The sequence below is a fragment of the Vicugna pacos genome, chromosome 1 (genome assembly GCF_048564905.1).
Source record: "Vicugna pacos chromosome 1, VicPac4, whole genome shotgun sequence".
NCBI lineage: Eukaryota > Metazoa > Chordata > Mammalia > Artiodactyla > Camelidae > Vicugna > Vicugna pacos.
The window spans coordinates 65,170,279-65,182,618 of record NC_132987.1 but is presented as its reverse complement, the minus strand read 5'-3'; the positions used below and the strand labels follow the sequence as shown (position 1 = coordinate 65,182,618).

The 12,340-nt window shown below is 45.8% G+C and overlaps 1 protein-coding gene across 12 annotated transcripts in view; it reads right to left on the bottom strand.

Moving 5' to 3' along the window:
- Positions 1-12,340, bottom strand: part of MYLK (myosin light chain kinase) — a 247,068-nt gene that overhangs the window by 46,884 nt on the left and 187,844 nt on the right. For all 12 annotated transcript variants that reach the window (XM_072964016.1, XM_072964017.1, XM_072964021.1 and 9 more), the window contains one exon: positions 634-684. In XM_072964016.1, coding sequence (XP_072820117.1) covers positions 634-684 — 51 coding nt within the window. The remainder of the gene's footprint in view (positions 1-633; positions 685-12,340) is intronic.

The following is a 12,340-nucleotide window of genomic DNA, read 5'->3' as shown; positions in this document are numbered from 1 at the left end:
CTCCAGAACACCTGAGCTGAGGGACCTGCTAGGTTTGTTGGTCTCTTGATCCTGATTCCTTCAAAAGTGGCCCACAAATGTGCATGGCATAATTCTCCACTTGTTGGTTGCTTGGAATCTGTGCCTTACCCTAATTTTTAAAATCTATGCCCTAACTCCTTTATTAAGAAACACCTTGCCTTCTAATCTCCGGGTCACCCTGGCTGATAGGCTCAATATGGTTCACATCCTTAAATGTCCTTCTGTGGAAAACAGACAAGGCTCTTTAGGACAGGAACATGCAAAGAAGAGCATTAAAATAGCACAAAGTGGATCATCTCCATACGGGGCAGACTGGGAGGACAGAGGGTCAAGTAGAGTTTTGTAGAAGGGATGAGAAAGTCACTAGCATCTCTCCCACGTGATGCTGTCCATACAAGGGAAGCAGGAGAAAAGACAAGTAGAGGAAGAGGGTCAGGGACCAAGGTGTGCAGAGGCTCTCAGGGAAAATTCAGCCTAAATAAGCAGAGCTTGAACCAGGAAGGGGGGCAGTCTCCTGAGACCATATCCCCAGTAGCCAGTCTAGGAGAGCAAAGAAACAACGCCTCATGGCAGATGACTCCCTTGCCCCTAAATGTTGCTGTGGCCAATTACCTGCCTTTGGAGGCGTCTTGGGGGCAGGTTTCTTTTTCACAGTTGCATCACCTGAAACAAAGATGTTCACAGGTTATTGTCAGTTCTGTCTGGTCACAAAGCTCCTGAACCCTAGGAGGGCGCAGTCTTGCCCACTGGCCCCTCAGTCAGACAGAGCCCCCACATGAATATATCTTTCTAGAGATCTCACAGTCTCACATGGACAACCTCACAAGCAAATGAATATTGCTTCTCAGGGGGGCTTCTGGAGGGGGGCCCACGGAGCCTCCACTGAGATAAAAACTCTTAAAAATGCTTAACCTTCCACCATCCATGTCAATGAGGATAACCCCAAACTCACTACTGCTTCTCTTACCCTAGCTTTCAGGAAACTCAGAAGGGAAATTATGTTAGATAATCCAACTAAATTTAGCCTTTGGTGTGGATCCAAGGGTCTCAGGCTTCCTTTGGGTCACAGGCTATGGACCGGTGGCTTTTCATTTTTTTTAATGTTTGCTGAATGGATCAATGAATGAATGAATGAACAAATGAATGAACCAACCAATGGTCTCCTCCATTCTTACCCCTATGTTCCCCAAATAACTCAAGTAAGAAAAATAACCCAAATAGATCAGTTTTGCAGCACAAACTTACTCATTTGTCTAAATTGCAATATGGCAAATATGCAAAAATATCTTTAGCTATCTTCATGGCTTGTTTTCATATTTCTTTCAGGTCCTTGTTCAAAAGTCATCTAACCTACTTACCCAAGTGAAATGAAAACCTACATGCACACAAACACCTGTATGTGAATGTTTGTAGTGGGTTCATTTGTAATTTCCAAACATAGAGGTTATCCAAATGTCCCTCAACTGGAGAATGGACGAACTGTGGTACATTCATACAATGAAATACTACTTACTCATCAATAGGAAGGACCAAGCCCTGGTGAACACACAAATGAGTCTCAGTGATTCAGCTTTCTCTTCCACCGAGAGAAGCCAGACTCAAAGGCTATGTACTGCATAATTCTATCCACAGATCATTTTAGGAAAGGAAAAACTGTAGGGTCAGAGAAAAGGTGGGTGGAGGATACTGACTGCTGAGGGGCACAAGGACGTGTTTTGAGGTGACAGAGCCGTATCTTGGTTGTGGTGGGAGTTACGTGACTTCACATTTGTCAAGGCTCACGGAACTGTGCACTAGAACAGGTGAATTTTACTGAATGCAGATTATACCTTAATATGAAAAACGAAAAGTTGGAGTCACTTAACAAATGAGATCCTCCCTAACCACACTGTAGCAAATAGCTGTGGTTTTCCATAGGAGCAGAGAATCAGATGGTGGTTACCAAGGGCTGGGTGAAAGGAAACATGGGAATTTGTCTTCTAATGGATATAAAGTTTGCATTATGCAAGAATGAATAAATTCTAGAGATCTTCTGTATAATACAGTGCCTATAGATAACAATCTGGTATTGTGCACTTTAAAATTTCTTAAGAGGATAGATTTCAAACTGTTAAGTGTTCTTACCAAACAAATGCACACACATACAGAACACAGGAAATGTCTGGTGGGGAAGGACATATTTAGTGTCCTGTTGTGATGATGGTACCACATGTGTGCATATGCCCAGACTCATAAAGATGTATGCATTACATGTGTGCAATTTTGTGTACATCAATTATGCTAAAAAGACGACATGTTTGCCCACAAAGAAATGGGAATAAATTTCAAAGGTTTAAAACCACACAAAATGTTTTTCTGAGAAGTGGAATTAAGCTAAAAATCAGTGATAATAATATAACCAGAAATTCTTCCTCCATGTCTGGAAACTCAGAAATAAAAATTCTAAATAAAACAACAACAATTACGTGTGGTTTTATGAGAGACTGTCCCTTTTTTAAGGAAATAATACTGAAGTATTTAAGTGTAGAGGATGTCTTATGTGCAACTTATTTTCAAACTGCTCATAAAAAACAACATGTATGTAAGTATGTATAGATTTATACATGCATGTGTGAAGAAGCAGAAGGAAAAAGAGGTGGGAAAAGAGAGAGAGAATATATGACAAAGCAAACATGGTAAAACATTAATATTTGAGAAATCTGAGTGAAGGGTATATAAGAATTACTTGTACTATTTTTGCAGCTTTTCTATAAATCTGAAATTATTTCAAAATAAAAGTTGAACAGAAAGTTAAAAAAAAGTTTTATCTAGCCAACATAATGTAGTTGTTCAACTGAAGGAGAAAGAGAGAACACTGGTGAGGAGATGGGGGGGTGGGACACAGTGGGGACCCGAGGGGACCTGAGGACTAGGGGTGATCTGACCTGGAGAGGAGAGAAGAGCCCCACTGGTCAGGAACAGAGTGACTGAGAGTAGAAAATCAGGGTGATGCTTGGAAGAAGGTGGCCAGAGCACAGGGCTGGTATCAGAAAGCAGTAGCACGAAGATAGTGTGACAATTTACGTTAAAGAAAATAAAGAATTCCCTTCCCTCGGTGAAACTAGTCATATTTCAAGTGCTCAAGGCCATGCATGGTTAGTGGCTTCCTTATTGTGAAGACATAGAACACTGCCATCATCATAGAAAGTTCTACTGGATAGAGCTGGTTGGAAGGTCGAATCTGAGAGTCAGGTCTTTGTCTGGAATAAACAGGGAGTCCTGACACAGACAGCAGTCAGCTGGACTAGAGGACCCTAGAGGCCTCTCCAACTCTGGGAGCTAAGAATATCCAATTAGGAGGCTATTGCCATACTCTTAGAGGAAACTGACCAAGGTCCAGCTTTGGTAAAGGCATCAGAGAAAAAATACAAATAAGAGATGGAAGAAAAGTTAAAAGAACTTACGGACTAAACAAGAGAGAGGTACAAAGATTCCTCAGGGATGTCTTGCTGGAATAAATGGGAAAGACTGTGTCGATGGAATACAGAACTTGGGAGTGAGGTGAGGAGTTTGGCTTGGTCCAAAAGAATGTGGTGCATGAAAGGGTTTAATCTGTGTATAGGCTAGAAGCCCAGGGTCAGAATCCTAGAGACAGCTGGTGGAAGCTGCATGTGAAAGATTTCAGGATCAAATGTGCAATTGTAATGGAAACTGTGAGGATGAGTCAGTTCTTTGGGGAAAAGAATACAAGGAAAGATGAGAAAGGGCCAGGGTCTGATCCTCGGCGATGCCCACAGCAAGGGGCTGGGATGAAGGGGAGGGGCTGTTGGGGGGACCCCACAGGTAGAAGGAGGACTGTCACTGAAACCCAGAGTGGAGGAGGATGGGCACTGGGAAGATGTGACAGCATCGGGTGATGGGTGGTGTTTGAGAAGGCAGGTTCAGTGGGACGGTGGGGTCAGAAGTTGCCCTGGAGGAGATTCTCAAGGAAACAGGTAGGGAGTCAACTCATCTGTCAAGAATTCCAGAGGTGAAAGGGACAAAGAGAAACAGGGTGACAGAAGTGGACATAACAAGCTAAGGTTTCTTCCAAGGTGAGAGAGGAGAGTACAGGTTTGAAAGCAGAGGGCTGGGACTAGGTGGAGAGGGAGAACCCAGAGATGCTAGCAGGGAGGAGCCTGAGAAAGCCAGAGCCCTCAGGAGTGGAAACCAGCTGGGATATGGACCACTCATCACTGGCTGAGCCACGAAGCCCTGCCCCTCCACATCCAGGGTTGCTGGGAAGGGAGAGGGCACAGCTGGGAGAGAGAGGCCCTGGAGGGAAGGAAGAAGGACTCTTACCAGAGCCAGGATCTGACCTCCTGGGAGAGGGAAAGCCATCGATTCAGGGAACGGTGTGGAGGGGTATTGTTACAGGCTGAGTTGGGTCGCCTACAATTCATATGTTGAAACCCTAACTCCTAAAACCTAGAATATGACTATATCTGGAGACAGGACCTTTAAAGAGGTGATTAAATTAAAAGGAGGCTATGAGGGTGGGCCCTAATCCAAACCGACTGGTGTCCTTATAAGAAGAGGAAATTTGGGCACACGGAGAGACACCCGGGACGCACGCACAGAGGAAAGGCCATGCGAGGACACAGCAAGAAGGCCACCACCTGCTAGCCAAGGAAAGAGGCCCCTGGAGAAACCGAACCCGCCAACACCTCGATCTCGGACCTCCCGCCTCCCGAACTGTGAGACAATGCACTTCTGATGTCAGGCCGCCCGGTCTGTGGTACTAGGTTACGGCACAGACAACGCCAAAGTCCCACCCTGTACTATTCCTGGAGGCTCTGGGTAAACCTATGTGGCCAGAAGCACAGCCTGAACTGATATCTCTCTTTCTGTAGTACAGTGAAACACGACTGAAGCCCAAGTTTTATGTTTGTTCTTTAAATTTGGAGCATCTCCTGTTTGAACTGGTTAGCATTTGAAACTGCTTTGGTTCCTCTCAGTAACAACAATTTTAAATGTTAACAATGTTCTGTGTCCTATGCTACACATATTTTATAGGACCATCTGCTGAAATCTATTCATTGTGTTCTGGGCTTAGAAGAGCATGATTCATGGATTAGAAAGCAGAGCCACCAGATTCTAAAATCCGGTTTCTCGTAGAGAGCTGGACTCAGTGAGTTGAGTTTCTAACCCATGGTCTCATCATCCTTTTGCTTATTGAGTTCTTACCACTACCAGACACAAGCAGGACACTGCACAGTTTCCATTTCACAAGAAAGGAGACGGATCCCAGTAAAACTCAGGAGACTTGCTGGGTTCATAAAACTACATGTGACCAAGTTAGCAACAGGACCTGAGCCCCCTGCTGCCCAGTGTCCTGCTGCTTTCTTCCTGTTGCCTGTGTACTCCAGCTGACTCTGCCCCATCTGCAAATCTAGGCCCTTGGAACCCGGCAGAAGTGCCGTGAGCATAGGCTCTGGTACTGGACTTGGGTTCAAACACTGCCCTGTTACTCTCTAAGCTAACTTAGGGCACCTTTTTAACCTCTTGGAGCTTCGGTTTCATCATTCAAAATATGTAGAAAGAATAAATAAACTTTGTTGTAAAGAATTGAGCTATGTTGTAAAAAAGGTATAGCATACAGCGCATGCTCTAATACCAGCACCCTCCTTCACCCCACTTCCCCAAACAGAGCCCCAGAGGACTGCTCTGTACTTTCCTTCACCTGTTTAGTCCCCGCACTGTCGGTCCGGTCAGCATTATACCTACACGAGGTCTCCCGTGCTGCACCTGGAGATCTTTCCCCAAATCAGGTCCTCAGTAGAGGTAACATTCTTGCCAGTCCAGATGCTCAAACTCTCAGTACTTCTTGGGTCACCAACTAATTTCCTTTCCTCTGGATACACCCTTCTTATTATCTGGTTATTTGTCAGCCTTTTGCCCCTCACTCCCTTCTCTGACACCTCAAACTTTCTGCACGAGCCATTGTCACAGAGGAATACGACAGAAGGAAAATAAAATCCAACCATCTTTGCAAAACCCATGACAGCCACCAGCCACAGGGTCAGGCAAGGACAGAGCATCCTCCCTCTCCTGCCCCAGGGTGTCTGTCCCTCTCCCAGACAGTCAGCCCCAGGCAGCAAACCCCGCCTAGTACAGCATTGCTCCCCAGACTCTCAAACTCCCCAAGCTGCTCTGAGTTCCTCTTTTCCCCCCTTTTTCTGCTGCCCTCATCTTCCCTGGAGCCCAGACTTCTCTCCTGAGCCCACCTACACATCCCACTCCTTGACCACCATCTCCTTAGGCACATACTGTAAACCCCATACATCCAAACCCAAACCCAGGGTCTTCTTCCCATACTGTTGCTTGTCTCTGTTCTCTCAAGGCCCCCTCCCTGCTCATATCCAGGCACGAATTAATTTCTGTGAATTCCATCAACTAAATAACTTCTGTCTGCCACTTTCCACATTCCCACTGTCACCATGCGAGTCCTAACTGTGCCACTTCCTAGACCTCTGGTCCTCTGTCTCCACCCTAATACACCCATCACTCAGTGGCCAAAGTGGCCTTTCTCAAACACATGTCTGATGTCACTCCACATTTAAACCTCTCCAGTGGCTTCCTACTGCCTCTTAGGATTCAGCTCAACTCGTCAGACAAGGGCCTTTGAGATCTGTCTCTGGCATTCATCTCCAGCCTTCTTTCTTACTGTTCCTTCTTGGGGAACGCCCTCACCCATGCCCCTGACACTAGTGTGCATGATGATCACCTGGGAGACTTGCTAAAAACACAGATTCTGGGCCTTCCTGGGGAGCTGATGCTGCTGGTCCCTGCACAACCTTCTGGGGGCACCACTCTGTACTCCACACTGAAATGCCATGCTTTTGTTGTCATCTCTTTGTTGACTCTTGCACATTCTTGGCCAGGTCTCAGCTCACACATCACTGCTGCCAGGCTGGGTTCCATGCCCCTCCAAGGTGGTTCAATCTCAGCAGTCATCACAAGGCATCACAGTTGCAGGAAACTGCCCCCAATGCACATGTACATGGCAGGCTCCCTGGGGACAGGAACAGGGCCCATCTTGTTCACATTCTGTCTCCCAATGCCTAGCAAAGTACCTTGAACAGGCTTTAAAACAGCTCTTAAAGGAATGTGGGGAACCCCCGAGGATCTCTGTTAACCTAGGAACACTCCCCCCCACCCCTGGGCTCTGATGCTCAGAGATAAAGCCCCTTGGCTTGAATCCTTGTGCAACTTTCCGTGGAAAGGAGAGGGCCCAGAGATTTCCCATCAAGATGGCGGAGTGGTAGGACCACGAGCTCACCTCTCCTAGCGACTACAATGAAACCACAACTGACTGCTAAACAATCATCAAAAAATAGACTGGAACCTAGCAAAAGAGATCTTCTTCAACTGGAAACATAAAAAGGGAACCATAGCAGGACAGTAGGAGGGGTGTGCTTGCGATACAATCGGGCCCCGGGCCCCTCTGGTGGGCGACCCATAAGCTGAATAATAGTTGAGTTGCAGAGGCCCTCCCACAAGACTGGGAGTTCTAAGCCCCACATCACGCTCCCCAGCCGGGGTTCTGGTGTTGGGAAGAGAAGGAGACCCCAGCACATCTGGTTTTGAAGGCCAGCAGGACTTAGCTCCAGGAGCCCCAGAGGACTGGGGGTAACAGACTTCATTCTCTTGGGAAGAGTACACAGAATCTCACATGTGCCAAGGCAGAGGCAGTGATTTCATAGGATCCTGGGCCAGGTCTGTCTGCTGGTTTTGAAAGTTCTCCTGGGGACGTAGGGGATGATTGTGGCTCACTCAGGGGACATAAAAGCTGGTGGCGGACAATCTGGGAGTGTTCATCTACATGAGCTTTCCTACATGAGCTGACATCTTGACTGGATACTTAGCACCAAGACCTAGCCCCACCCATCAGCAGACCTCCTGAAACACAAAAGCCTCTAGATATGGCCCCACCCACCAGAGGTCCAGGACCAAGCCTCACCCAGCAATGGACAGGCACCAACTCCTCCTCCCAGGAAACCTGCACAAGCCTCTATTCTAGTCCAGCCTCATCCACCAGGGGCTGATATCAGAAATTAGAAAACAACAATCCCAAAGCCTGTGGATGGAATACACAAACACAGGCCAGACCCTACACTGGGACCAGTTGGACCCTGGCCCTTGTATGACAAGAGAGGAGTGTACTGCTGGGACACATAGGATGTCTCCAACAGAGGGCCACCTCTCTAAGGTTGAGAAGCATAACTAACCTACCTAAAAATACAAATAGAAAGATAGATGATATGAAGTGGCAGAGGAATATCTCCCAGGCCAAGGCAGAAGATAAAATCCCAGAAGAAATAAGTGATGAGGAGATAGGCAATTTATCTGAGAAAGAGTTTAAAGTAATGATGGCCAAGATGTTCAGAGAACTCATAAGGAATAAAGAGAAGTTTTGCACAGAGAGAAGTTTTAAGCAAGGAGTTGGAAAATATAAAGAATACCCAAATAGAGTTGAAGAATAAAATCACTGAAATGAATAACACACTAGAAGGAACCAAGAATAGACTAAATGAGGTAGAAGAATGGATCAATGAGCTAGAAGACAGATTAGTGGAAATCACTACTGCAGAACAGAAAAAAGAAAAAAGAACGAAAAGAAATGAGGATAGTTTAAGAGAACTTCGGGACAATATGAAGCACACTAATATTCACATTATAGAGGTCCCAGAAAGAGAAGAGAGAAAGGATCTGAGAAAATTTTTGGAGATATAATAACTGAAAACTTCCCCAATGTGGGAAAGGAAACAGTCACCCAAGTCCAGGAAGCACAGAGAGTTCCACACAGGATCAACCCAAAGAGGAACACACCAAGGCACACAGTCATCAAACTGACAAAAATTAAGGATAAGGATAAAACATTACAACTAGCAAGAGAAAAGCAACAAATAACATACAAGGGAACTCCCATAAGGTTTCAGCTGATTTTTCAGCAGAAATTCTATGGGCCAGAAGGGACTGGCATGATATATTTAAAGTGATAAAAGGGAAAAATTTACAACCAAGAATACTCTATCCAGCAAGGCTCTCCTTCAGATTTGATGGAGAAATCGAAAGCTTCACAGATAAACAAAAGCTAAAAGAATTCAGCACCACCAAACCAGCTTTACAACAAATGTTACAGGAACTTCTCTAGTCATCAAACCATAAGAAAAGAGAACAAAAAGAAGAAAGAGAGGGGGAAAAAAAGACCTCCAAAAGATTATTTTGGCAGTTCGGGGTCTTTTATAAGGTTCCATATAAATTTTGGGATTGTTTGCTCTAGTTCTGTGAAGAATGTTGTGAGCACTTTGACAGTAGTTGCATTGGATCTATAGATTGCTTTGGGTAGCGCGGTCATTTTGATAACGTTGATTCTTCCAACCCAAGAGCACAAGATATCTTTCTATTTCTTTGTATCATCTTCTATTTCCTTCATCAATATTTTACAGTTTTCAGAGCATAGGTAACCTCCTTAGTTAAGTTTATTTCTAGGTATTTTGTTGTTTTTGATGCAATGTAAATTTTTAGGCCAGTTAGTGGGGTGTATGCATCTTTTTGAATTAATTCTTATTTTGTGGTTGGCTTTCTTTATTCCTCTGATAATTATGTAAGTTTAAAAAGCTAAAGCTCTATACTGTATAGCACAGGGAAATGTATACAAGATCTTGTGGTAGCTCATGGTGGAGAAGTATGTGACAATGAATATACGTATGTTTATGTATAAATGAAAAATTATGTTCTCTACTGGAAATTGACACAACATTGTAAACTGACTATAACTCAATAAAATAAAATTAAAAAAAAGCTAAAGCTCTAAACGTTCTTAGAAACAATGAACAGTACATGAATGTAAATTTTAAAAATATGTGCAGTATATTGTGCATATGTATTTACCTGTAATATATTGTATATGTGCAGTCATATTGTAACAATTCTACCTAAGAAAACTGAAAAATGAAAAAAAAATTTTTAATTAAAATGAAAAAAAAAAAAAAAGGAGAGGGCCCCTTGGTCTGTCAGCAACAAGATGAAGGCTGCCAAGTGTTGAGCCTTACACCCCAGACAGAAGACTGAGTGAGGGTGGAAGAAGCAAAGTAGCCCAATAAAAACATCACGAATCAAAGCACTGAATTTAGAAGCCTCCTGGGAAACCTGGAGCAGGGCTGGGAAGGCCAGCCTCCAGTTGTCTGGGTAACCCATCTTATGCTTCTGCCCCAGCCCTCCTGCACCTACAGAGTCCTGGCCTCATGAACCTTCCTTCTGCCCCGGGAAGGAGGAGGTCGGCACCCCACAGAAGTTTCCAGACTGTTCAGTCTGAAGACACATGAGTCCCCCTCTCCAGTGAATCAGGAGGGCAAGAAGATCAGAGCCAGCAAGTGGGAGGGATTCATAGAGCCTGAAGGTGGGTCTCACAGCTTCAAAAGGGTCTGAGATTGAGGAAAGCCAAGGGGGTTGGGGGAGGTGGTGTGAACAGCCTCCGGTACAGGGAGGTCCCTGGGTCTCCGCCTCTCTGGGGGTATTTCCCTTTTTAGGTAGTTAACTAAAGATAGACATCAAACCCTTCACGATTCCCAAAATCAGTATTAACTTTCTGCCACAGGCTCCTGAAGGGGTGTGTGGAGGGGGCACCCACCCTGCAGGGCTGCGTCAGAGAAGGAGAGGGCAGCGAGGACATGGGCATGGGAGGCTGAATCCTACTGTCCACACTGGAGCAGGCTCAGGCTTGGGTGACTTGAAAACCCTTCAACACTACCCCACTTGACTCCCCACCACACATGTCAGGCCCCTTCCAGCACATCTTTACAAACTTGTGGAAAAATATTGGTCATTTTCCCAGAATGAACATCTCTGGGCAAATTTCCTGTACACATGCCCTCACAGCAAAGGCTATCATACAAGAAGATTCCAGAGGAACACTGCTCCTCTTGTTCCTGCAAACACCCATCCTGAAGTCCCCAGGACACAAAGCGTCAGGACGGTTGTGAAAGAGGCAGCCCAGCGTGGCTGTGACAGCAGTGCCAGGGTTGCTTGACTGGCATCCTCCAGGCCCTCCCTGGGGAGGACCCCTCTGCGGAAGACTGGAAGGAGTGGATGTGCAGCCCAGGGGTGGAAGCACAGAGCCACATGCATGGTGTCATGGAGGGTGACATGAGACACCACCACTCCTCAGAGACCAATACTTTGGTTGGGAGTAACTGGGAGCTGGTGTCAGCTTTCAAAGACATTCATGGAAACACCCAAGCTTCTCTTCCAGGGTCCCCCATGTTTCCCTGTCAGGCAAGTCTTGGTGCCAGGTCTTAACCCCTCCAGCACTTCCTTCCAGCCCTTTGAATCCTATCAGGATGTAACATTCCCCCCAATCTGGAAAGAGTATTTAAAAGAAAGATTTGACCCTGGAGAAACCCTTCAGGATTAACTGGACACTGCTTTAGCTACCCAAAGATGCTTTCAAAGACCGACTTTTGGCTGCAGAGAGAGAGAGAGACGTACAGGAGATCAAGGCAAAGATATCTAAAAGCATCGTCATCTGGGATAGTAGTGAGTGACCCACGTCAGAGGTAAAGCTCAGGCCAAGGCCAGGCATGGCATACAAAAGGGTGTTCCATCTACATCATCCCCAGGTCCCAGAAGCACAGGAACTCATAAATACATTTGAAAAACGAAATACTTATTATATCTCTACTTTAGACTAGGCACTGAAATTTCAGAGATGACAGGCCCTGGTTCCTGTCCTCTCGTTGTGAAAGAGCCCTACGGATGTTCCTTTCTCTCTTCTCTAAAAGATCATCAGCTTTGCAGACCGACAGGAGGAATCCCGGAGCCTGCTACGGCACTGGTAGCACCCCTCTGTATTCTCTAAAACTGCCTCTAACTGAGCAAGGGGTCTTTCATCCCCTGCTCTCTAGCCCAGGATCTGCCCGGCTATGCCCTGTCCCCGGGCGCTGGGCCAGTACAGTGCCCAGAAACGGGCACAGTAAACAGGCATCTGGAGGTCCAAGGAGGAAGGTGTTGCTGCCTTCCCACCCCCACCCTCACACCCACCACAGGTACAGGAGTCTTGGATGCTTCTCCCGAGGGCCCACACACTTCTCTCCTGTTCTTTCTCCAGAGGTGGGAGACTCTGAGCTAGAGGAAGGCATAACGTTTTCCAGGAGTGCTGACACTAAATTTCCAGCAAAGAGAGGGGAAAGCAGCCATAAAGGGTATCGGGACAATTGACAAAAATTGCATATGGGACTGTGGATTAAATGGCAGCATTGGTTCAATGTTAAATGTCCTGATTTTAATAACTGCATCG